At 43.1% G+C, this 26378-nt stretch overlaps 1 protein-coding gene across 1 annotated transcript in view; it reads right to left on the minus strand.

Annotated features, from left to right (window-relative positions):
* The window catches only part of LOC126176587 (uncharacterized), a 541845-nt gene that overhangs the window by 20862 nt on the left and 494605 nt on the right, over window positions 1-26378 (minus strand). The window contains exons 30-31 of the mRNA XM_049923748.1: window positions 17086-17340; window positions 13640-13766 (exon numbers count right to left, since the gene is read on the minus strand). Coding sequence (XP_049779705.1) covers window positions 13640-13766; window positions 17086-17340 — 382 coding nt within the window. The remainder of the gene's footprint in view (window positions 1-13639; window positions 13767-17085; window positions 17341-26378) is intronic.

The following is a 26378-nucleotide window of genomic DNA, read 5'->3' on the forward strand; positions in this document are numbered from 1 at the left end:
TTATGCCCCGCCTTGTTTTCCATTACTCTGATTGTTCAATATTTTTTATCTTTGACTTTGTACCCTGTGTTTCATTTACGATGCCGCGCAAAGGTGTTAAGGCTCCGGCGCGTAATCTGACAGTTAAAAATACCGAAATGGACGAATTTACGATTATTTACAGCAATGTTAAGAATGATAGTAACCACTCTGCGGTGCAACAGTTGCGAAGCACCACTGAAAACGTGATTTCCGCTTTACAAAATAATGTACAGTTTACTGATAATATGATTTCACTTAGTTTACCCTCTGCTCAGACTGTCTATTCCGGAATAGCGGACAAAGCTGAGGTAGATTTTCCTAACTCGAAGGTTCCAGAACAGTATTTTTTAACGAATCAATGAACATTCCAATTCTTGCACAGTCCATCAGAATGCCAATAGTGTGTCTGAGGACGCAGTAGTGCAAAGTACTGTTTTTAAAAATTCATCACATTTCATGAACGGTAATTATGGATATAATGCAACAAACGAGACGTCCATGGTTGTAGATGATGTCTCCACAACACGAAGCACAACACAGTAATATGGAAGCGATGCTTCAAAGTCTCATGCACTTGTTCAATGAACGATTTAATAACAATAATGAAATGATGGTTAAACAGAATAACAAAAATGATGAACAGTTGGCTAGCATAAACTAACTTGCAACAATAATGTGAACGGACTGCAAAGAGTGCGTGACACTGATACAAACCTTCTCAAAATCTACAACATGAAGGATGCGACTATAAACATTTCCTATCTGTAAAGAAATTCAACATGTTTAGAAATAACAGCACAGACCTGCATTCCCTTCCATTGGGTGCAGCAATTTTCATTTTCGCTGCCACCAAACTAGCCAGTGACGCATAAGCTGGAATTTATCTGTTGCCTCTTAGAGGGAGAAACTTCGATGCTTATGAGAGCCATAGCAAACAATGTCACTCCGTCGAAGAATCCAAAATGCATTTCTATCTGCGTATTGGTCGGAAACGATTCAGCGAGGCATTAAAGACCAGCTTATCAGTTTACCCCATTGAACACTCCTGTTTTCCCAATATCACCCAGTTTTTTGAATATATGTTCCAACAAAACCAGTACCTTACCGAACCGTATAGCCAATCTACGCCCATACAATTATGCATCTCTTGCCGGCCGCGGTGGTCTAGCGGTTCTAGGCGCTCAGTCCGGAGCCGCGCGACTGCTACGGTCGCAGGTTCGAATCCTGCCTCGGGCATGGATGTGTGTGATGTCCTTAGGTTAGTTAGGTTTAAGTAGTTCTAAGTTCTAGGGGACTGATGACCACAGATGTTAAGTCCCATAGTGCTCAGAGCCATTTGAACCAATTATGCATCTCAAAACCTCCGTGCTCATTACGAGTTCCCCTTCTCACCGGACAGCAAAAAGAAAGTATTTCGGCATTCAGAGACATTAGAATTATTAGAAATTCTGCAATACGACTACTCATTTGTCAATAAGTACGTTAATAACAGCAATCAAGGTAACAGCTCATTCCGTTACAAAACAGCTCATTCCGTTACAACGACCCCATTCCATAACAAGAGAAATAAAAGATTTCGTTTCGATAACGATTTTCACGGACATTTTAAAAAGAGACAACATTTTGATAACCAGTATGTTCAGCAGCAGCAACAATATCAGAATTGCGACGCCAACAGTTAGTTTCCAGCCGCAATTCTTGCCGCAGCCGCAGCAGCCCGGGAATATTCAACAACAATACGGTCTACAAGCTCAAACGAAAGTCAATGTGCCACCGCCCAATAATTTTACGCAACCGCAAGGGAATAATTTCTCCCACAAAAGCCAATGATCGCAGTCACATCGAAACGATCAACGGCAAAGTAATTTTCACCACAAATATAAAGGGAATAACCACCAATCTAAGTGTAATTCGGCAACAACAACTTTCATCACAATCAGCTTCAGCAGTCTCAGTTCATTCTTAATGAACCTAATGTTCGTTTCCATCCGCCGCAGCTATCTGCAGACCAAAACAACCGCTGAGTATAAATAATTGATCTACCATAGCAATCCTCTGCCACCAATCAGCGCACTAGTAATACATGACTAGAAACTACCGACGCTGTTCAATTGAAAACGAATTGTGTCATTCTGCTACAGCATGATACCGTTTAGTAAAACGTCATCACTTTCGACGACATAAGAGAAACACTTTTACAAGAGAGACGCCAAACTCAAAAGAATAATTCCAATCACATAGTTGAAATTAAAATTGGCTTGTATTTATTTTCTGCAGTGATCGACTCGGGTTCACCTGTAACAGTGATAAGTGAAACAGCACGATAATACCTGTTCTACCTTTCCACTTGGCAAAACGAAAGTTTGAGGCGCGGTCTCCAACAAGTGAGCAGATGTGGAACTGTAAACACACCTATATTTTTTACTTGCTGATTACACATTTCATGCTAATTTCTGGATCGTTCCCTTCTTAACAACCGACGTCATCCTTTGGATTTCCTTGTGGAACATGTCGTTGTTATCAACTTTAAGAAGTCATTGGTTACATTGATCTGATTTGCGGCAACTAGCTGTCACGTTTCATAATACTTCGTCAGCTGAGGAACAAGACATTAACAGAGCAGAGGTCACTTCAGCATCTATGAATACTACTTGGCATACAAAATTTTTTACAGACACGTTTTTCCGCAGTAACACAGTAACAACATCCCTGATAAATTTGACTACCACGTTGTCGGCGGCTGTGGCCGAGCGGTTCTACACGCTTCAGTCCGGAACCGCGCTGCTGCTACGGTCGCAGGTTCGAATCCTGCCTTTGGCATGGATGTGTGTGATGTCCTTAGGTTAGACAGATTTGAGTAGTTCTAAGTCTTGGGAACTGATGACCTCAGATGTTAAGTCCCATAGTGGTCAGAGCCATTTGAGCCATTTTTGACTATGACGTTGTGCAGACGATCAACAGTAAGATAAATGAATGTAAAGCTTCGACCGAGGATGAACGACAACAGTTGCAGAATATCTTTCTACAGCACTCTGAAGTATTTAACAATGTACCAGGAACCATGTCCAGTTCTGTTTACGAATTCCAAGTAAAAGCGCATAATACATTTAACGCAAAACGTTATTCCATTCCGTTCATCTACAGAGATCGAGTAAACCATAACTTCAGGCAATGTTAAACCAAGACATTCATTCAACCAGCCGTTAGTCTGTATATTAACCCTCTTCACATTGTTAACAAGAAAGATGGCACACTTCATCTTGTGTTGGATGCACGGCTCACTTCGTCTTGTGTTGGATTCACGTCAGATCAACAAAATCATCATTACTGAAACCGATCATCCGCAAACGCTGAAAGAGCTCTTGCGAAAATTTCACGGAACGTCAATATGTTCTAGTTTGGACCAAAAATATGGATTCTGGCAAATTCAACTGCATCGTAATTGCAGAAAATATGTTTCGGTAACTGCTACCAATTTTGTAAATTGCCTTTTGGTTTAACAACTAGTTCCTCTGTATTCATCCATGCGATGAATAATATTCTTCCCAATGAATTAAAAGACAGAATCACCACAGACACTGACGACATTCTAATTGCAGAACCTTCTTCGTCGGAACATAATTCTGTTATTCACAAGCTACTGCAAACTTTTCTTACAGAAGGTGTTGCCGTGAACCTCAGTAAATCTCATTTTGGCAAGACTCCCATTTAATTTCTAGGTCACGTAATTTCGGCAGACGTCATAACGCCTGAGCCCGACAAACTACAAGCAATCCGTGAAATTTCAATTCCACCTACCAAAAAATAACTTCGCAGCTTCCTCGGTTTGATCAAGTTTTTCGCTGTTTCATACATCACTCTGCACTAGATACCCCTAGATTATGTCATCTTACTGGTAAAAATACTATCTGGTCGTGGGATGCCCAAGAACAGACCAAGTTTCTCAATCTAAAAAAATGCTTTACTTCACGCTCCACTTCTATCACATCCTCACCCGAGAAAAGATTTTTCGATTGCTGCAAACAGCGCCAAGACTGCTCTTGGTGTCCATATATTTCAGGAAATAGAGGAAAGTGGTGCAACTCTAAAGAAAAACAACCCGTTTGCTAGTCGCATCCTCACATCTGCTGAAAGAAATTATTCTATCACCGAACTCGAAACAATGTGTTGTTTGGGCTTTCACTAAGTTTCGTCACTTGCTCTACGGCGGGCACGAACGGCATACACAGATCACAGAGCAATTCAGTTTCTTTTATCAGCTAAATTCACACATGACAGGCTTAGTCGTTGGAAACTTTATTTGCAGGAATTTGATTTTACGATTGTCCAAACCCCAGGAACCCAAAATACTGTAGCAGATGCACTTTCACGCTCACTGTCCAGTAACCAGCAAGAAATCGCCGCTAATTTCTGTCAAATTAATTTCAGCCTTCTCTATATTAAACAGGTAACTTTTGAAAATTTTATTTCAGCATCACTAAAAGACATCGCTAGGGTGCAGAGCAAAGACGACGTCTGGAAAGAGATCAAATGTCTGTGGCGTGACACGAGCCAGACAACAATCAGAACGAGCACAATAGCATTCTGTTTCGCCGCGCTCGCCCTGGCATCGATAATTGGACTCTCTGCGTACCTGAAGAATTTGTCAATAAATTAATCTGGTATACACACTTGAACTACCCCATTGTGGTGCTCGCAAATGCTTTTTGTCGTATGAAAGAACTGTTATTTCACAAATATGGAAAAGCGTATTCGATGATTTTTGGTGACTTGCAGAATTTGTCAAAAAGCTTAATCTTCTACAGTATCTCACATTGCCCCTCTGTGCCCCACTGAACCCATGAAATTAAGACATAAGGCAGCTGTTGCTCTATATGGATCAATTCCAAGAATTAATTAAGGTTTCTGTTACATATTCGTTGCTGTAGAACTAACTTCGAAATTTGTATTTTTCACTCTGTTACGAAAAGCCATTGCTACAACTATTTCTAAAGCTTTTACGAAACATTTTTTGCCTCATGTTGGACATGTTAAGAAGTAATCTCCGACAGTGGACCGCAATTTCGATCAGCATTAGGGAAGCGCACACTGCAAGCTAGCAATATTACAGCCATTTTTATCTCCAGACACCATGCTTCTTCCAGCCCATCAGAGCGCGTCATGAAAGAGATTGGAAGACTCCTTTCACAAAAAAACATATTAACTGGAACAAGCACATTTGAGATTTTCAAGACGTCATCAATTCCCTACCAAACGACTCCATCATGCTTTCGCCTTATCCTGTGTTGAAAAATCTAGATCCACCTAACAAAATTCGTGATATAGTTTCTTTTCCTAGTAAAAGAAGATTACGTCACCATGAAATTATAGACATCGCACTTAAAAATATAAACCGTGCAGCACAACGCCGCATACGTCAACACAAACAGGTGTCACTAGCAGGAATTTCGCATAGAACAAAGAAGTGTTGGTACACACTCACTATGTTTCCAACAGAGGAAAACGTATAGTTCACACTGAAACTTTCCGAACGAGAAAATCGTGAGGCATTCATCACATCAGCAACATCAAGCACTTTATAGAATAACGTAGCTAGATAGAATTTGGATGATCTCATACCACAACTACTTATTTTCGGCCTTTCAGCCTGATAAACAAAATATTTTGATACTTTTCAGGAACAATATTTGGAATTAGTCTTGCAGAAGTCGTTATTTGCACTACCAACAAATTTCAGTTTATTCTTATTTTGGTTCTACATGCGAGTCCACATACCTATAAAACACACCAAACCTTTTACTTGACACATTTCTCATTCTTATACAAATTCTATTGGCACCGTACTTTGTTTTCACATTTCCTTGATTATTTAGTTTTAATTTAGGAGGCGACATGCCCGATAGGCAGAATCTTGAAGGTCGGCTCTCTATAAGCATAGGCATTGCACATTCTTCTGTATTCGTAAGCATGTGCATGAAAACAACAATTGAAAGAGACACTGTTTATTTCGACATGTGTCCAGCGGATCGCAACCCTTGGGTGGTCTGGCCGCTGCAAATTGTAACTCATACTTTTTTTCGTAATAAGAATTTGTGTCCTTCTGTATATTGCCTCTATGTATCTTATGTTCATTTATTTCTGATGCCATTTTGTCTTTATTTGTACCATGAAATGTGGTATTTTTATGATACTATGCTACTCCACTTTGCCATTATTGCACTCCTTAAGCGAGATACTGTTACTACTGACATTTATGCTATTGTCTCATGAGATATTATTACTTTTTTTGTTAGGTTAGTCACTCTTTGTATTTTACCGATGTTGCATGACAACAGTGTAGCTAACAGTAATTGTTCAAAACAACGACCGGAAGTCTCAATGCATGTATTCCAATGGTACATGCAGTTCTGCCACTCTCTCTCAAAGATCACACATGTTTGTTATGCACTGGAACATGCACCAGATGTTAAACAGCCTACATCCCTGACCGCCAAACATTTTTAGTGTACACAACTTAGCTTATAGCACATGTGATACATGATGAGTGCATGCATCGCACCGGAGCATTAACCTGTTCCACACGGACGCCACTGTCCCAGGTGCAGTTGTCTATTGCATTAGACAGGTCCTGATGTGTTGATGGTGAGTTGGGTTACAATGCACAGTGCATCACGCATAGTCAAAGATGGAACATTACTTGTCTGGGCAGTTTGCATAAATGTATTTAACGTACGATGCAACAGGATGTAGTGCCCATAAAGCAACACACATATACTGAGAACTCTTTCCCAGTAGATGTCATACTAACTGGAGGAAGTTTATTTCTGTGGATACCAACTTACAAGAGACCGGATCGTTCATGCCACAAGGAGCCAGTCAAGGTTCACCCGAAGACTATGAGAGGATGCAGTTGGATCGTATGGCCGAACACCCAGTAACAGGCACCCGCCAACTCTCCCGTGAAATGCACACTTTGAAGGACACAGAGTGGAGAGTTCTGGTGGAACAGATATTACATCCCTATCGTAAAGAACATGTGCAAACCCTGGGACCAATGGATTATGAGCCCCATGTTCACTTCTGTCAATGGATTGTCCACTGCAGTGCTATAGTGCCGAACTTCATACTGTTTGGGTTGTTATTTATGAGTCCTAATTCACCTGTGATGGTGTTTCCAACAGCTGCAACAGCAATGTCTGGAGTGGGGACTATTCCCATGCCACCAACATCAGCGGTCACCAGCAACTATTCTCTGTCAATGTATGGGCGGGCAGTGTCCAAAATTACCTAAAAGGACATTATTTGCTGCCTCCCCATTTGACTGGTCCACATTACCTGATGTTCCTGAGGTGTGCCGCCACAGTTATTGGAGACTGTACCCCTTGTTGTCCGCTGAAGAATGTGGTTACAACATGACGGTACACCAACCCACTTCAAAGTCAATGTCTGTGAGCACGTGAACAACATGTACCCTCATCGTTGGAGTGGAAGTGGAGTTGCTGTCCATGGCCAGTGCGATCGCCAGATCTCATTCCTCTGGAATTTTTCCTGTGGATTTACGACAGACGTTGAAATAATGAAACCCCCATTGGACCAGATGAAGACCTGCTTGCTAGGGTCCAGGCTGCTTGTTTCACCCGGGATCTTCGAGAGACTGCGGCAAAACTTAATGCACCATTTCCATGCATTCACTGAGACTGGCGGTCGTCACTTTGAACAATTACTATGAGCTACGTTGTTACTATGAGGCATACGTTGTGTATGTCCATAACAGAATAAACATGCATTTCCGACCATTGGTTCCCTATCTAAATATAATGGGTTGTGGACTGAATTTGACCCAAAACGTTTGAGACACACTATTTCAGTGTTCAAAGAGATGTCAGCTTTGCTTTCAGCAGCTGCCGTTACAGTGGCATTTCTTTGACAGAAAGACAATATTATAATAAGACCTTGGAAGTAGCTTCGATCTTCAAAGAACTCTTCGGAAAGCCAGATCTGTGGTGAAAGCCTTCCGAGTAAACATTAAAAATTACTTGGACATAATGAGAAGCAAATAATAAATGTATTAAAGTGGAACAGTATTATTACTTTTCTTTTAAGAAAAGTTCCTCTACGTCAGTCATCATGAAATACCAAATCTAAAAATTTTTAAATTCTCTGTAGACTTTAGTTATTAGAAATATTTTGCTCGAAGGAGAATTTCAGTGCACATGTATACGAGATGTGATAAAAAAGTAAAGGGAATTTTTTAATTTTACAAGCTTTATGAGTCGGATTTTCAGATTTTTTTATCTCGCTGGTACATATGATCCTGATGTATGTTTGCATTTTCAGCTGTTTTGAGTATTTAGCTTGATGCTGACAATGCCGGCCGTTGTGGCCGTGCGGTTCTAAGCGCTTCAGTTTGGAACCGCGTGACCGCTACGGTCGCAGGTTCGAATCCTGCCTCGGGCATGGATGTGTGTGATGTCCTTAGGTTAGTTAAGTTTAAGTAGTTCTAAGTTCTAGGGGACTGATGACCTCAGAAGTTAAGTCGCATAGTGCTCAGAGCCATTTGAACCATTTTGAGCCATTTGTTGACAACTGGAAAGGTTATACTCGCTTTCGAGTTCTCGGTGAATTTTTACTTTCGAAAAAGATGGATCAAAGAATTTGCATAAACTTTTGTTTAAAAAATAGAATAAAGTGCAGCACCACATTCGAAATGTTGACTATGGTTATTGGCGAATCTACTATGCCTAAGACAAGAGTTACGAGTGATATAAACAACGTTGAATACGACGGTGCACTGGACGCCCTAGCACATCAGTTACTGATGACAAAGTGGAAGAAGTAAAGAAAATGGTTCTCGAAAGTTACCGAATCACCATCAGAGATGTTACTGATGAGTCGGTATATCTTTTGGCCCATGCCAAGCAATTTTATCGAATTTTTTGAGCATGAAACGTGTAGCAGAAACGTTTGTTCGGAAATTGTTGAATTTCGACCAAAAACGATGTTTCGTGGACATCACTCAGAAGTTCTGAACGGAGTCGAGAGCGATCCAGAACTTCTAAAGAAGACTATCACAAGTGAGAAGACATGGGTATACGGATATGACGTCGAAACCAAGGCCCAAACGTCCCAACGGAAACTGCGTGATGAGCAGAACGGAAAAAAAATTCGACAAGTTTGATCACATGTGAAGGTTCTTCTTACTATTTTCTTCGATTATAACAGCATAGTGCATCATGCGCCTAATGGCCGTACGGTCAATAAGGAATATTACCTGGAAGTTATCTACCATTTATGTGAAGCAATCCGAAGGAAACGACCAGAATTGTAGCAAAACTTCCTTCTATTTCCGAGGCTGAAGAGATCCATGAAAGGACGTCGTTTTGCCACCATTAATGAGATAAAAACAGAATCTCTGAAGGAGCTGAACACCATTACGAAAAGTGAGTTTCAGAAGTTCTTTCAAGATTGGAAAAAGCGCTGGCACAAGCGCATTATACCCGAGGAGGACTGCTTTGAAGGGACAAAGTTGATGTCGCTGAGTAACTAAAGATACTTAAAGAAAAACAAAAATTCCCGTTACTTTGATTACTTCTCGCATGTTCCGTCATGTGAGAGGCTATGATCAAATCCATGAAACGATGAAGTTCAGGCGTACGTATGTACAACCGGCTCGCTGGCGGCACATCGCTGTAGCTACAGGTTTGATCACTTGTGCAGAACCCGTGTTCTGTATGGGCTGGGTGGGAGGCAAGTGATGGTTCATCACAGCTCGGTATTCTAGCGATGTGTGCCAGTGGGGTCGATTGAGGAACACCGAACGTTTCTTACTAGAAACTGAAATGCACACAATTAATGCTCTGCAGTAACAGGCCTAATCATTTTAAAGTTTGTTGTGAACCTGCTTTCGGCTGTATAGCCCATCTTCAAACAATTTAAGACTGAGCAGAGAGTCTACTCATCAGCGAGAGCTTCTAGCTGTACAAAGGCAATTATTTCCAAAGATATGTGACACATAAATTGTACATCTATATGAAAAGCACTACACTGAAACTGTCTTTCCTACACGAAGACCGCTTTTTTTCAATTTTTAAGTGCTCAGCCTAAATCTAATGGAGAAGTGAGAATGTATTTTGTTTTGCTTTGTTATAAATTGTAGTTGAAAAATGCGCGCAGTACAAAATACGTAAATAAACACGTTTTTTTCCCACTAATTACCATATGCCTGTATAATAATTTCCACCATTGTAGTTTAGTCGGTGTGAGTTGATCTCTGACAGTTGCAGGCCGCACCTTCGCAGCCAATGTACCGCAACCAATAACGTAGCGCTGTTTTATAAACGTGCCTATGGCCAAATTTCAGCGTAATCACAGTTGTGTATATGGCCGTCAGGGATCATCACGGAACGATGCAAACGTGTGAATGCACCTTTTCAATAAGACGTTTGATGTTTGCCTATAGGACTTTGCTATTAACACAGAGCATGCGTTCAGGGCAGTTTCCTCTTACCGTGCGTATCCCTCGCTCTTCTGATAGTGGACTTCTCATGGCGTGACCATACTACCTTTAACTTACAGCGGAGGGTAATTTTTAAGGTGATGATAATTTAAAAGTCATTTGTCCAAATGAAGAATTTCGCATTCTGTACGTAATTAATTATCCTGTTGTATTAAACCTATAGAAATTGCTTAACTGGATGGTCAAAACAGCCGGTTAAATATGTCATTGTAATTAGCAGCACCAGTCCTCTGTTAGCTTTGGGATTTCGAACTTACAGGGAAACCTACCCAGAGAATACACTCCGCTTTGATCGGCTTTGAGTACGTTATAGTGTTGAGCAAAGCAAGTGAGGCAGATTTTGTTATATCTCACCGTACGGCCGTTAAGGAGGTGAAACACACTCAAAATTGAATTAAATATTTCTGAATGAATATCGTTGAAAGGGTAACACATATGGGAAAAAAATCAAATCAAAGTTCCATTGTTTTTAACGTACCGGTATGCTTCAATATTGATAGATTGATCCAAAAAATTATTTTTTTCGAAATCCCTTCTCCTCCACAATTTTGTTTTTCATTTTGACGTGTGAGTAATAGTAAAACACATAGCAACACCAACACCAAATTCAATGGTAAAGGATGAGTGGTATTCCAAAGACGAATTTTTCAGAACTAAACTAGAAATACCTGTGCATTCAGCATTTTTTTGACCTGAACAATTTTGTGCCTTTCTCATTATTGTACAGATTTACAATAATGTTACAACAGTATTGTACAAACAGTTTCAAATATAATATAATTACATATGAAGAGGTTGCAAGTTGAAAATAACAAAGACACACCAAATGTATAAAATAAAACACAAATGCAACACAAAATATTTTATATTCCATAAAATTAAAAGAATGTACAGGATGTTACAAAAAGGTACGGCCAAACTTTCAGGAAACATTCCTCACACACAAAGAAAGAAAATATGTTACGTGGACATGTGTCCGGAAACGCTTACTTTCCATGTTAGAGCTCATTTTAATACTTCTCTTCAAATCACATTAATCATGGAATGGAAACACACAGCAACAGAACGTACCAGCGTGACTTCAAACACTTTGTTACAGGAAATGTTCAAAATGTCCTTCGTTAGCGAGGATACATGCATCCACCCTCCGTCGCATGGAATCCCTGATGCGCTGATGCAGCCCTGGAGAATGGCGTATTGTATCACAGCCGTCCACAATACGAGCAAGAAGAGTCTCTACATTTGGTACCGGGGTTGTGTAGACAAGAGCTTTCAAATGCCCCCATAAATGAAAGTCAAGAGGTTTGAGGTCAGGAGAGCGTGGAGGCCACGGAAATGGTCCGCCTCTACCAATCCATCGGTCACCGAATCTGTTGTTGAGAAGCGTTCGAACACTTCGACTGAAACGTGCAGGAGCTCCATCGTGCATGAACCACATGTCGTGTCGTACTTGTAAAGGCACATGTTCTAGCAGCACAGGTATAGTATCCCGTATTAAATCATGATAACGTGCTCCAATGAGCGTAGGTGGAAGTACATGGGGCCCAATGAAGACATCACCAACAATGCCTGCCCAAACGTTCACAGAAAATCTGTGTTGATGACGTGATTGCACAATTGCGTGCGGATTCTCGTCAGCCCACACAAGTTGATTGTGAAAATTTACAATTTGATCACGTTGGAATGAAGCCTCATCCGTAAAGAGAACATTTGCACTGAAATGAGGATTGACACATTGTTGGATGAACCATTCGCAGAAGTGTGCCCGTGGAAGCCAATCAGCTGCTGATAGTGTATGCACACGCTGTACATGGTAAGGAAACAACTGGTTCTCCCGTAGCACTCTCCATACAGTGACGTGGTCAACGTTACCTTGTACAGCAGCAACTTCTCTGACGCTGATATTAGGGTTATAGTCAACTGCACGAAGAATTGCCTCGTCCATTGCAGGTGTCCTCGTCGTTCTAGGTCTTCCCCAGTCGCGAATCATAGGCTGGAATGTTCCGTGCTCCCTAAGACGCCGATCAATTGCTTCGAACGTCTTCCTGTCGGGACACCTTCGTTCTGGAAATCTGTCTCGTTACAAACTTACCGCGCCACGGCTATTGCCCCGTGCTAATTCATACATCAAATGGGCATCTGCAAACTCCGCATTTGTAAACACTGTACTGACTGCAAAACCACGTTCGTGATGAACACTAACCTGTTGATGCTACGTACTGATGTGCTTGATGCTAGTACTGTAGAGCAATGAGTCGCATGTCAACACAAGCACCGAAGTCGACAGTACCTTCCTTCAATTGGGCCAACTGGCGGTGAATCGAGGAAGTATAGTACATACTGACCAAACTAAAATGAGCTCTAGCATAGAAATTAAGCGTTTCCGGACACATGTCTATATAACATCTTTTCTTTATTTGTGTGTGAGGAATGTTTCCTGAAAGTTTGGCCGTACCTTTTTGTAACATTCTGTATACACTAACATATTTATCTGGGAAAGACTTGTTAAATGACTCATCATGACAATTAGCACTGAAGCGGACAGATACCTGGTGCGCATACAGCGATATAGAGATATTTCTAGCTCACTTATGACAAATGTATCTTTGGAATACAACTTCGCTATATACGACTGAATTTGGAATTAACGATGCTATACATTTTGCTATTAGTCAAATGTCGAAACGAAAAACAAAACAGTAAGGAGGCAGGGGATTTCAAAAAAATGGCTTTTTCGACAAATCGGGGTAGCTGTTGTAGCGTACATTAAAAAGCATAGAACATTTATTTCAAATTTTTTATGTCTATTACCGTTTCGAGGGTATTCATTCAAAAATTTTGAATAAAGTTTTTTCAAGGGGGTCGTTCACCTCCCTAACGGTCGGAAGGGCACGTATAAAAAGAGATGTGTCTCTTATTTTGCTCTACAGTACAACATACTCAAAGCTGATCGAAATCGAAGTATACCCCTTGGGTAGGTTTACTTGTGAGATATAACACTGTATCGAGTAAAACTGCAGAACGTTAGATAGCTGTCGTTTTTATACAAGTGAGGGACATAACAGAAGTAGGGTAGTGTGTTCAGATAGCGAGGTACATTACCTCTCCCGTGTCTTCGCCGGAAGCTTCTATGGACAAGCGCCGGCCCTCATCAAAGGAGCCGCCCGACCAGCAATGCCTCTCCGGGCACAACGCCTTTTCCGACGACGACAGCCGCAGCGTCATCTCCCTGAAAAATTAGGAAAAAATGACAGTGAAAAGTGGCAGACAAGAAACTGAAAACAAATGCAGTACTGTTGGAGACAGCTGATCAACTTGCAACGAAATTATCGCGAATAATGCTTGGTCCATCCATTCTACGAGGAAATATTCTAAAAATGTTCTACACTCCTGGAAATGGAAAAAAGAACACATTGACACCGGTGTGTCAGACCCACCATACTTGCTCCGGACACTGCGAGAGGGCTGTACAAGCAATGATCACACGCACGGCACAGCGGACACACCAGGAACCGCGGTGTTGGCCGTCGAATGGCGCTAGCTGCGCAGCATTTGTGCACCGCCGCCGTCAGTGTCAGCCAGTTTGCCGTGGCATACGGAGCTCCATCGCAGTCTTTAACACTGGTAGCATGCCGCGACAGCGTGGACGTGAACCGTATGTGCAGTTGACGGACTTTGAGCGAGGGCGTATAGTGGGCATGCGGGAGGCCGGGTGGACGTACCGCCGAATTGCTCAACACGTGGGGCGTGAGGTCTCCACAGTACATCGATGTTGTCGCCAGTGGTCGGCGGAAGGTGCACGTGCCCGTCGACCTGGGACCGGACCGCAGCGGCGCACGGATGCACGCCAAGACCGTAGGATCCTACGCAGTGCCGTAGGGGACCGCACCGCCACTTCCCAGCAAATTAGGGACACTGTTGCTCCTGGGGTATCGGCGAGGACCATTCGCAACCGTCTCCATGAAGCTGGGCTACGGTCCCGCACACCGTTAGGCCGTCTTCCGCTCACGCCCCAACATCGTGCAGCCCGCCTCCAGTGGTGTCGCGACAGGCGTGAATGGAGGGACGAATGGAGACGTGTCGTCTTCAGCGATGAGAGTCGCTTCTGCCTTGGTGCCAATGATGGTCGTATGCGTGTTTGGCGCCGTGCAGGTGAGCGCCACAATCAGGACTGCATACGACCGAGGCACACAGGGCCAACACCCGGCATCATGGTGTGGGGAGCGATCTCCTACACTGGCCGTACACCACTGGTGATCGTCGAGGGGACACTGAATAGTGCACGGTACATCCAAACCGTCATCGAACCCATCGTTCTACCATTCCTATATCGGCAAGGGAACTTGCTGTTCCAACAGGACAATGCACGTCCGCATGTATCCCGTGCCACCCAACGTGCTCTAGAAGGTGTAAGTCAACTACCCTGGCCAGCAAGATCTCCGGATCTGTCCCCCATTGAGCATGTTTGGGACTGGATGAAGCGTCGTCTCACGCGGTCTGCACGTCCAGCACGAACGCTGGTCAAACTGAGGCGCCAGGTGGAAATGGCATGGCAAGCCGTTCCACAGGACTACATCCAGCATCTCTACGATCGTCTCCATGGGAGAATAGCAGCCTGCATTGCTGCGAAAGGTGGATATACACTGTACTAGTGCCGACATTGTGCATGCTCTGTTGCCTGTGTCTATGTGCCTGTGGTTCTGTCAGTGTGATCATGTGATGTATCTGACCCCAGGAATGTGTCAATAAAGTTTCCCCTTCCTGGGACAATGAATTCACGGTGTTCTTATTTCAATTTCCAGGAGTGTATTTACCGTGAATGAATCCTTCCATCGACGGTTTACTCTCGCGGCTCCAACCAAAAGAAATTTCAGGGTTGTAATCGTTTGCTACGCCTCTCAGATCTTGGCATTCTTATTCTTCTTTTTCTTCTTCACTTCCTGTTTTATGCTATTTATTCCCTGTACCGGTTCTCATCTTTTCCGTTGTTTTGAGGGTCCTCATTTTCCTTCCTCTTTGTACCCTACTAGCCATTAAAAGTGCTACACCAAGAAGAAATGCAGATGATAATCGGGTATTCATTGGACAAACGTATTATACTAGAACTAACATGTGATTATATTTTCACGCAATTTGGGTGCATAGATCATGAGAAATCAGTACCCAGAACAACCACCTCTGACCGTAATAACGGCCTTGATACGCCTGGGCATTGAGTCAAACAGAGCTTGGATGGCGTGAACAGGTACAGCTGCCCATGCAACTTCAACACGATACCACAGTTCATCAAGAGTAGTGACTGGCATATTGTGACGAGCCAGTTGCTCGGCCACCATTGACCAGACCATTTTCAATTGGTGAGAGATCTGGAGTATGTGATGGCCACGGCTGCAGTCGAACATTTTCTGTATCCAGAAAGATCCGTACAGGACCTGCAACATGCGGTCGTGCATTATCCTGCTGAAATGTAGGATTCGCCGGGATCGAATGAAGGGTAGAGCCACGGGTCTGAAATGTAACGTCCACTGTTCAAAGTGCCGTCAATGCGAACAAGAGGTGACCGAGACGTGTAACCAATGGCACCTCATACCATCACGCCGGGTGATACGCCAGTATGGTGATGACGAACACACGCTTCCAATGTGCGTTCATCGCGATGACACCAAACACGGATGCGACCATCATGATGCTGTAAACAGAACCTGTGTTCATCCGAAAAAACGACGTTTTGCCATTCGTGCACCCAAGTTCGTCGGTGAGTACACCATCGCAGGCGCTCCTGTCTGTGATACTGCGTCGAGCGTAACAGCAGCCACCGTCTCCGAGCTGATAGTCCATGCTGCTGCAAACGTCGTCGAACTGTTCGTGCAGATGGTTGTTGTCTTGCAAACGTCCCCATCTGTTGACTCAGGGATCGAGACGTGGCTACACGATCCGTTACAGCCATGCCTGTCGTCTCGACTGCTAGTGATACGAGGCCGTTGGGATCCAGCACGGCGTTCCGTATTACCCTCCTGAACCCACCGATTCCACATTCTGCTAACAGTCATTGTATGTCGAACAACGCGAGCAGCAGTGGCGCGATACGATAAACCGCAATCGCGATAGGCTACAATCCGACCTTTATCAAAGTCGGAAACGTGATGGTACGTATTTCTCCTCCTTACACGAGGCATCACAACAACGTTTCAGCAGGCAACGCCGGTCAACTACTGTTTGTGTATGAGAAATCGGTTGGAAACTTTCCTCATGTGAGCACGTTGTAGGTGTCGCCACCGGCGCCAACCTTGTGTGAATTCTCTGAAAAGCTAATCATTTGCATATCACAGCATCTTCTTCCTGTCGGTTAAATTTCGCGTCTGTAGCACAACTTCGTGGTGTAGCAATTTCAATGGCCAGTAGTCTAGTATAAACGACGTTGGATTCAAATACAAACGCCTGTTTTTGTTGCCATTATTCAAGTACTTTATGTCCGGTTGCAGTTCCACTGCCCACGATGGATTACCAGAGACTGTGTAATGTATGTCGTAAGGGGGGCGGCGAAGTACCTGGCGGAGTCGAGGCTCTCCGAGGAGGAGGAGGTGGAGGCGGGCAGCTGTGACACGCGCGTGCGCGCGCGCTTGGGGCTCTGCTTGCGTCGCTCCCTCAGCGGGACGTCCAGCAGCTCCGGCAACGGACTCTTAGCGCGCGGCGGCAGCGACGGCAGCGGCTGCGCCAGCGGCTGCGCGGGCGACGTCGAGCATCCCGGCTGGGCACCGCTGCGGTGCCGGTGGCGGCGACCGCCGGATCTGTCGCGACAACATCTGCTGCACGCCACGTCCACGTCACACGAGGAACGTCATGTTTCTTTGCTCTTGCTCTCGTCTTGATGCCATCAGCCAGAGAAGTGGTTCGATGCAGTTGTCAAGGCTACTGTAAACTCGTGCAACCAAATATTAGTCTTAAGGTTAAAAGAAAGCTTTTGACAATGTTGACTGGAATACTCTCTTTCAAATTCTAAAGGTGGCAGGGGTAAAATACAGGCAGCGAAAGGCTATTTACAATTTGTACACAAATCGGATGGCAGTTATAAGAGTCCACGGGCATGAAAGGGAAGCAGTGGTTGGGAAGGGAGTGAGACAGGGTTGTAGCCTCTCCCCGATGTTATTCAATCTGTATATTGAGCAAGCAGTAAAGGAAACGAAAGAAAAATTCGGAGTAGGTATTAAAATCAATGGAGAAGAAATAAAAACTTTGAGGTTCGCCGATGACATTGTAATTCTGTCAGAGACAGCAAAGGACTTGGAAGAGCAGTTGAACGGAATGGACAGTGTCTTGAAAGGAGGGTATAAGATGAACATCAACAAAAGCAAAACGAGGATCATGGAATGTAGTCGAATTAAGTCGTGTGATGCTGAGGGAATTAGATTAGCAAATGAGACACTTAAAGTAGTAAAGGAGTTTTGCTATTTGGGGAGCAAAATAACTGATGATGGTCGAAGTAGGGAGGATATAAAACGTAGATTGGCAATGGCAAGGAAAGCGTTTCTGAAGAAGAGAAATTTGTTAACATCGAGCATAGATTTAAGTGTCAGGAAGTCGTATCTGAAAGTATTTGTATGGAGTGTAGCCACGTATGGAAGTGAAACATGCACGATAAATAGTTTGGACAAGAAGAGAATAGAAACTTTCGAAATGTGGTGCTACAGAAGAATGCTGAAGATTAGATGTGTAGATCACATAACTAATGAGGAGGTATTAAATAGGATTGGGGAGAAGAGAAGTTTGTGGCACAACTTGACTAGAAGAAGGGATCGGTTGGTAGGACATGTTCTGAGGCATCAAGGGATCACAAATTTAGTATTGGAGGGCAGTGTGGAGGGTAACAATCGTAGAGGGAGACCAAGAGATGAATACACTAAGCAGATTCAGAAGGATGCAGGTTGCAGTAAGTACTGGGAGATGAAGAAGCTTGCCCAGGATAGAGTAGCATGGAGAGCTGCATCAAACTAGTCTCAGGGCTGAAGACCACAACAACAACAAAGGTTAAAAGAGCACACTGGTCGCTTTGGAGAGCCATAGATGCTCTAAAACTAGTACCAAGTGAGGCAGTCATGTGATTCTCCACTGCTAACGCAACTGTTGAATACAGTTTCTGATCAAAAGTATCGAGTGTGCTGATGTACTCTGGTGCCAATACACCATGCACACCAGCACAGCACAATACAGCTCCCCACAGTCGTTTAATGAACAAAGTAAGAGCATATGGACTATCAGACCAATTGTGTGATTGGATTGAAGAGTTCCTAAATAACAGAATGCAGCATTTCATTCTCAATGGAGAGAAGTCTTCCGAAGTAAGTGCGATTTCAGGTGTGCCGCAGGGGAGTGTCGTAGGACCATTGCTATTCACAATAAACATAAATGACCTTGTGGATAAGATCGGAAGTTCACTGAGGCTCTTTGCGGATGATGCTGTAGTATATCGAGAGGTTGTAACAATGGAAAATTGTACTGAAATGCAGGATGATCTGCAACTAATTGACGCATGGTGCAGGGAATGGCAATTGAAGCTCAGTGTAGACAAGTATAATGTGCTGCAAATACATAGAAAGAAAGACCCTTTATCATTTAGCTACAATATAGCAGGTCAGCAACTGGAAGCAGTTAATTCCATAAATTATCTGGGAGTACGCATTAGGAATGATTTAAAATGGAATGATCATATAAAGTTGACCGTCGGTAAAGCAGATGCCAGACTGTGATTCATTGGAAGAATCCTAAGGAAATGCAATCCGAAAACAAAGGAAGTAGGTTACAGTACACTTGTTCGCCCACTGCTTGAATATTGCTCACCAGTGTGGGATCCGTACCAGATGGGGTTGATGGAAGAGATAGAGAAGATCCAACGGAGAGCAGTGCACTTCATTACAGGATCATTTACTAATAGCGAAAATGTTACGAAGATGATAGATTAACTCCAGTGGGAGACTCTGCAGGACAGACGCTCAGTAGCTCAGTACGGGCTTTTGTTGAAGTTTCGAGAACATACCTTCACTGAGGAGTCAAGCAGTATATTGCTCCCTCCTACGTATAACTCGCGAAGAGACCATGAGGATAAAATTAGGGAGATTAGAGCCCACACAGAGGCATACCGACAATCTTTCTTTCCACGAACAATACGAGACTGGAATAGAAGGGAGAATCGATAGAGGTACTCAAAGTACCCTCCGCCACACACCGTCAGCTGGCTTGCTGAGTATGGATGTAGAAGTAGATGTAGATGCGGGGTAAAGGTTGCGAGAAGATCGATAGAGGCCAATGACAGACTCGCAGGAAACGTGCCGCCAATGCCCTCTCCGCCGCCAGTATTTAGGTCGCCACCGCGGATCGGAAGGCCGGTCTGTCGCACTGAGTGTGTTCCAGTGTGCTATCCAGCGAGTCACTGAGGTTTCGCAGTCACAGCCTCTAGCTCAGAATCAGGCAGCACATAACGACCCGAATAGTGTACATCGCAGTCTTGTACTTCACCAGCACTAAGGCTAATGTGGACTATTACAGAGAGGTTGTTCCACACAACAAATAGCTTAAGTTAAGTAGATTTCTTATTCTTAGGAATAAAGAAACCAGTTCATATGTGCATGAATTTTGTGTTATAGAAAGACGATAGTGGCCTCCAATCAACGTCGTCTCCTTGCTTCCCTTGGTACAAGCCTACAAGAGACAAAGAGATGACGTAAGGTCCAGACACCCATATGCAATGTGGAACCGACTCCCGGACGTCACGAGGGGTATATCTGCAAGTATAAAAGGAGTACTGCGTTGTCACTAGAGAAGTAACAGCAGGAGAAAGGATCTGTTAGGAGAACTCAATAACTCCGAATGGTAACTAGTCATTTAATGTCACTTAAGCAAAAAATCCGTCAGACACATTTGTACCCTTCTTAAGCTGCCCAAGTCGACTGTTGTGACTGTGAAGCGGAAAAGCCAATGGAAAACCACCGCTAAACACAGTCCATCGAGACATCATGGATGGACAGGGACCGTCGAGCATTGCTGCTTGGAAAAAATCGCGTGATAACAGCGGAAGGAATCATCCGTGCGTTCAAAAGTACTACTAGTACTCCAGCTAGGACAATGATTGTGTGCAAGGAGTTAAAAAGAAGGGGATACAAGAAGGGTATACAATGGTCGAGCTGCACCTCATAAGCCACACTTTTTTGTAGCCGTTGATAAGCAACACTTGAGGTGGTACTGAGAGCGAGGCCAATGGACAGTGGATGACTGGCACGAGTGGGCTGAAGTGATGAGTCGCGTTGTATCCTGTGGCAGCCCGAAGCAGCAGTTTGGGTTCGACAAAGGCTTGGAGAACGTTATCAATCACCATGTGTAGGGCCAACAGTGATGTCGTCCTCTTACTGTGCCTCGGAAAACATTAAAGACAGGCGGGTGTAGACAGTTTTAATAGCATTGTGTACTGTGTACAATGGAGAAAAACTTCGGAGACGATGATTGTATCAGAACGACAATGTTCCCTGCCACAGAGCAGCATCCGGAGGTGATGGTTCGTAACTGGTTTCGGCTGTTGAGGAAGAATGGCCTATCCTTTTCCTCAGGCATTCAGACATTTCATTGAAAGACTCCCCAGCAGGGTTAAAATAGTCATAAAGGTGGACTAGCTACACATTAATGTCCACTAATAGGTATCTGGATACTTTTGATCACATTATGTGGTAGCCAGTCCCTTGTAAGGCATTAATACAGATAGACAGATTGACACGATGCCGTGACAGAATGACAGAAACGAGCTGTCTTGTTTGGAGGTACCCGTGAATGAACTTGCCCGATTGTTGGTTTTCAATGGGGACTGTCCATTTTGTCTAGAAAGAATTGATGTGCCACTTGCAGCCGTATAACACGGAGTGACAACAGTGGTCGTAAACAGATCCTAGGTGACAAGGACCAGAGACGTGTCTGACGTGTTACCGACAACAAACGGCTGCAAACCCCAAAGTAATTGCTGCTTCAATAAATGAAGGTCATTGTTACCAGTTTATGAGTGAGCATCGCGAAGGGAATCACATGGAATGGACATTTGAAGTCGGGTCATCGTTAAAGGCCCATAAAATTTCATTTTTCAGTGGGGCAAACAACACAGATACTGGAAGCGTGTACTGTGGTTCGACGAGTCACTGTTTTGTTTCTTTTCAAATAATGCAAGGCGATGATAGCACAAACCGCTCAGTGAAGCTTTTAACTCGCAGGGCATACAAAACGTATTTTAGGGTGGAGGTAGTTTTGTGGTATTTTGGGGCAGTTTTTCGTACCTGGGTCCACTTTTTTAGCTTACTATCAACGTGAACCATGATGTTTATTTCAGCATTCTTCGTGACGTACTGTTGTCGTTTCTTCTATATCTTTATGAAGAGTATGCTAAAACATCCCTGTCTTCTAAGATGAGGAAAGCTATGTTCACAGAATGGCAGTCTATCGTTACTCGATAGGACCGTTAAATCACCTGGCCTTAATCCCATAGAAACTGTCTGGGACTATTCAGAATAACGGGTGAAATGGAGGAGCCAACACCCCCATTATTCGGTAGTTCTGCGAGAACTAATGACCAACAAGTAGCTTCAGCTGAAAATGGCATATCTGAGGAATCTTGTAGACAGTGTCCCTTGCCAAATTGAGGCCATTATCAATACAGAGGTAGCGTTAAACAATATTAGCGTGAAAATATCTCGTGTAGTGGCTAATTTTTTGTCCCATGTGCTTATCTTGTGTAATTGTCTGAATATCTGCAATGCTGCTACACCGTGAATACACTTCAACCTGCTTACTGCATACAAATCTTTGTGCCTTTCTATTACATTACATTACATAAATACTTATTCCATAGATCATGAATTCGACCTTTCGTAATGATGTAGAACATGTCAGTTTAACATAAGTTTTCTTTAGACGATGTAATTTTTTCCTTTTTTTTTTTTACAATTACTGCTTCATATGTAGAAATTCATCTGCCGAGTAGGCTTTGTCATTCAGAAGTTCTTTTAATTTATTTTTAAATGCTGGTTGGCTCTCTGTCAGACTGTTATGCTATTTGGTAAATGACCAAAGATTTTTGTCGCAGCGTAATTCACCCCTTTCTGTGTCAAAGTCAGACTTAACCCAGGATAGTGAAGATCGTCCTTTCTTCTAGTGTTGTAGCTATGCACTTTGCTGTTATTTTTGAATTGGGATGGGTTATTAGTAACAAATTTCGTAAATGAATATATGTATTGCGAAGGTACTTGAATATCCCGAGTTCCTTAAATAAATGTCTGAAAGATGATCTTGGGTGGACTACAGCTATTATTCTGATTACTCGCTTTTGTGCAATGAATACTTTTTCTCTTAACGACGAATTACCCCAAAATATGCCATATGAAAGCATTGAATGAAAATAGGCATAGTAGGCTAATTTACTGATACGTTTACCACCAAAATTTGCAGTAACCCTAATAGCATATGTAGGTGAACCTAAATGTTTCAGTAGATCATCAATGTGTTTCTTCCCACCCAGAAATTTTGAATATTCGGCATTAGTAACAGACTTATGTTCAAAATATATATTTATCAATTGTGTTCTGTCGTTTACTGTACAGAACTGTGTATACTCTGTTTTCACAAAATTTAATGAGGGTCCCTTTGCAGAGAACCTCCTAAGAATTTTCTGAAAGACATGATTTACAGTTTCCTGAGCCAAATCTTGTTTATTGTGTGTGATTACTGTACTTGTATCATCAGCAAAAAGAACTAGCTTTGCATCTTCGTGGATATACAGGGTGGTCCACTGATAGTGACCGGGCCAAATGTCTCACGAAATAAGCATCAAACGAAAAAACTACAAAGAACGAAACTCGTCTAGCTTGAAGGGGGAAACCAGATGGCGCTATGGTTGGCCCGCTAGATGGCGCTGCCATAGGTCAAACGGATATCAACTGCGTTTTTTTAAATAGGAACCCTCATTTTTATTACATATTCGTGCAGTACGTAAAGAAATATGAATGTTGGACCACTTTTTCGCTTTGTGATAGATGGCGCTGTAATAGTCACAAACGTATAAGTACGTGGTATCATGTAACATTCCGCCAGTGCGGACGGTATTTGCTTCGTGATACATTACCCGTGTTAAAATCGACCGTTTACCAATTGAGGAAAAGGTCGATATCGTGTTGATGTATAGCTATTGTGATCAAAATACCCAACGGGCGTGTGCTATGTATGCTGCTCGGTATCCTGGACGACATCATCCAAGTGTCTGGACCGTTCGCAGCATAGTTACGTTATTTAGGAAAACAGGAAGTGTTCAGCCACGTGTGAAACGTCAACCACGACCTGCAACAAATGACGATGCCCAAGTAAGTGTTTTAGCTGATGTCGCGGCTAATCCGCACATCAGTAGCAGACAAACTGCGCGAGAATCGGGAATCTCAAAAACGTCGGTGTTGAGAATGCTACATCAACATCAATTGCACCCGTACCATATTTCTATGCACCAGGAATTGCATGGCAACGACTTTGAACGTCGTGTACAGTTCTGGCACAGGGGACAAGAGAAATTACGGGACGATGACAGATTTTTTGCACGCGTTCTATTTAGCGACGAAGCGTCATTCACCAACAGTGGTAACGTAAACCGGCATAATATGCACTATTGGGCAACGGGAAATCCACGATGGCTGCGACAAGTTGAAAATCAGCAACCTTGGCAGGTTAATGTATGGTGCGGCATTATGGGAGGAAGGATAATAGGCCACCATTTTATCGATGACAATCTAAATGGTGCAATGTATGCTGATTTCCTACGTTATGTTCTACCGATGTTACTACATGATGTTTCACTGCATGACAGAATGGCGATGTACTTCCAACATGATGGATGTCCGGCACATAACTCGCGTGCGGTTGAAGCGGTATTGAATAGCATATTTCATGACAGGTGGATTGGTCGTCGAAGGACCCTACCATGGGCCGCACGTTCATCGGATCTGACGTTCCCGGATTCCTTTCTGTGGAGAAAGCTGAAGGATAATTGCTATCGTGATCCACCGACAACGCCTGACAACATGCGTCAGCGCATTGTCAATGCATGTGCGAACATTACAGAAGGCGAACTACTCGCTGTTCAGAGGAATGTCCTTACACGTATGACCAAATGCATTGAGGTTGACGGAAATAATTTTGAGCATTTATTGCATTAATGTAGTATTAATTTACAGGTAATGCGTTCTCAGAAATTATAAGTTCACGAAGGTACATGTATCACATTGGAACAACCGAAATAAAATGACCTGTTACCAACTGTTCGTCTAAAATTGAGAGCCATATGTTTGTGACTATTACAGCGCCATCTGTCACAAAACGAAAAAAGTGGTCCAACTAAAACATTAATATTTCTTTACGTACTACACGACTATGTAATAAAAAATGGGGGTTCCTATTTAAAAAAACGCAGTTGATATCCGTTTGACTTACGGCAGCGCCATCTAGCGGACCAACCATAGCGCCATCTGGTTTCCCTCTTCAAGCAAGACAAATTTCGTTCTTTGTAGTTTGTTCGTTTGACGCTTATTTCGTGAGATATTTGGCCCAGTCACATTCAATGGCCACCCTGTAGAGTGGCAAGTCATTAATGTACCGGGTGATCAAAAAGTCAGTATAAATTTGAAAACTGAATAAATCACGGAATAATGTAGATAGAGAGGTACAAATTGACACACATGCTGAAACGTCCCCTTAGAACAATTTATACAAGACTGTGCTTAAACTGACACACAATATTTTTAGCGCAACGCAATCGTATTTACCTTAATAGTCATAATATATATAGCAGTTCATGACATCCATTCTTACAAATGTACTGTTTCTGATGCTCTCAAAAATCCGCCATCTCACTTCCCCACATCCACTACTGCTGGCGGGTCACCTCCAACTGCGCAACGCTACGCGCTGTTAACAGCCAACTGCCCAACGCTACAATGGCGAGTATTACAACAACGCCAACCAGCCACAGACTGCACACAGCACAGCCAGTGATTTTCATATAGAGCGCTATATGGCGTTCCCAACATAAAAACCTAAACAGCCTATTTACAATGCTTGGAATGACATAGGGTTTTATTAGAACCAAAAAAATACAAAAGTTAAAAAAATGTCCGACAGATGGCGCTTCATCTGATCAGAATAGCAATAATTAGCATAACAAAGTAAGACAAAGCAAAGATGATGTTCTTTACAGGAAATGCTCAATATGTCCACCATCATTCCTCAACAATAGCTGTAGTCGAGGAATAATGTTGTGAACAGCACTATAAAGCATGTCCAGAGTTATGGTGAGGCATTGGCATCAGATGTTGTCTTTCAACATCCCTAGAGATGTCGGTCGATCACGATACACCTGCGACTTCAGGTAACTCCAAAGCCAATAATTGCACGCACTGCGGTCTGGGGACCTGGGAGGCCAAGCATGACAAAAGTGGTGGCTGAGCACATGATCATCACCAAACAAAGCGCATGAGAGATCTTTCACGCGTCCAGCAATATGGGGTGGAGTGTCATCCTGCAAAAACATCATATGTTCCAGCAGGTGTTTATCAGCTAGGCTGGGGATGATGCGATTCTGTAACATATCGGCGTACCTCTCACCCGTCACGGTAGCAGTTTTGCTGTCCAGCGCCATCCGTCGGACATTTTGTGAACTTTGCTTTTTTTTTTTGTTCTAATAAAACCCCATGTTATTCTAAGCATATGTGTCAATTTTTACGCCTCTATCTACATTATTCCATGGTTTATTAAGTTTTCAAATTTATACTGACTT

This window comes from Schistocerca cancellata, chromosome 3 (genome assembly GCF_023864275.1).
Source record: "Schistocerca cancellata isolate TAMUIC-IGC-003103 chromosome 3, iqSchCanc2.1, whole genome shotgun sequence".
NCBI lineage: Eukaryota > Metazoa > Arthropoda > Insecta > Orthoptera > Acrididae > Schistocerca > Schistocerca cancellata.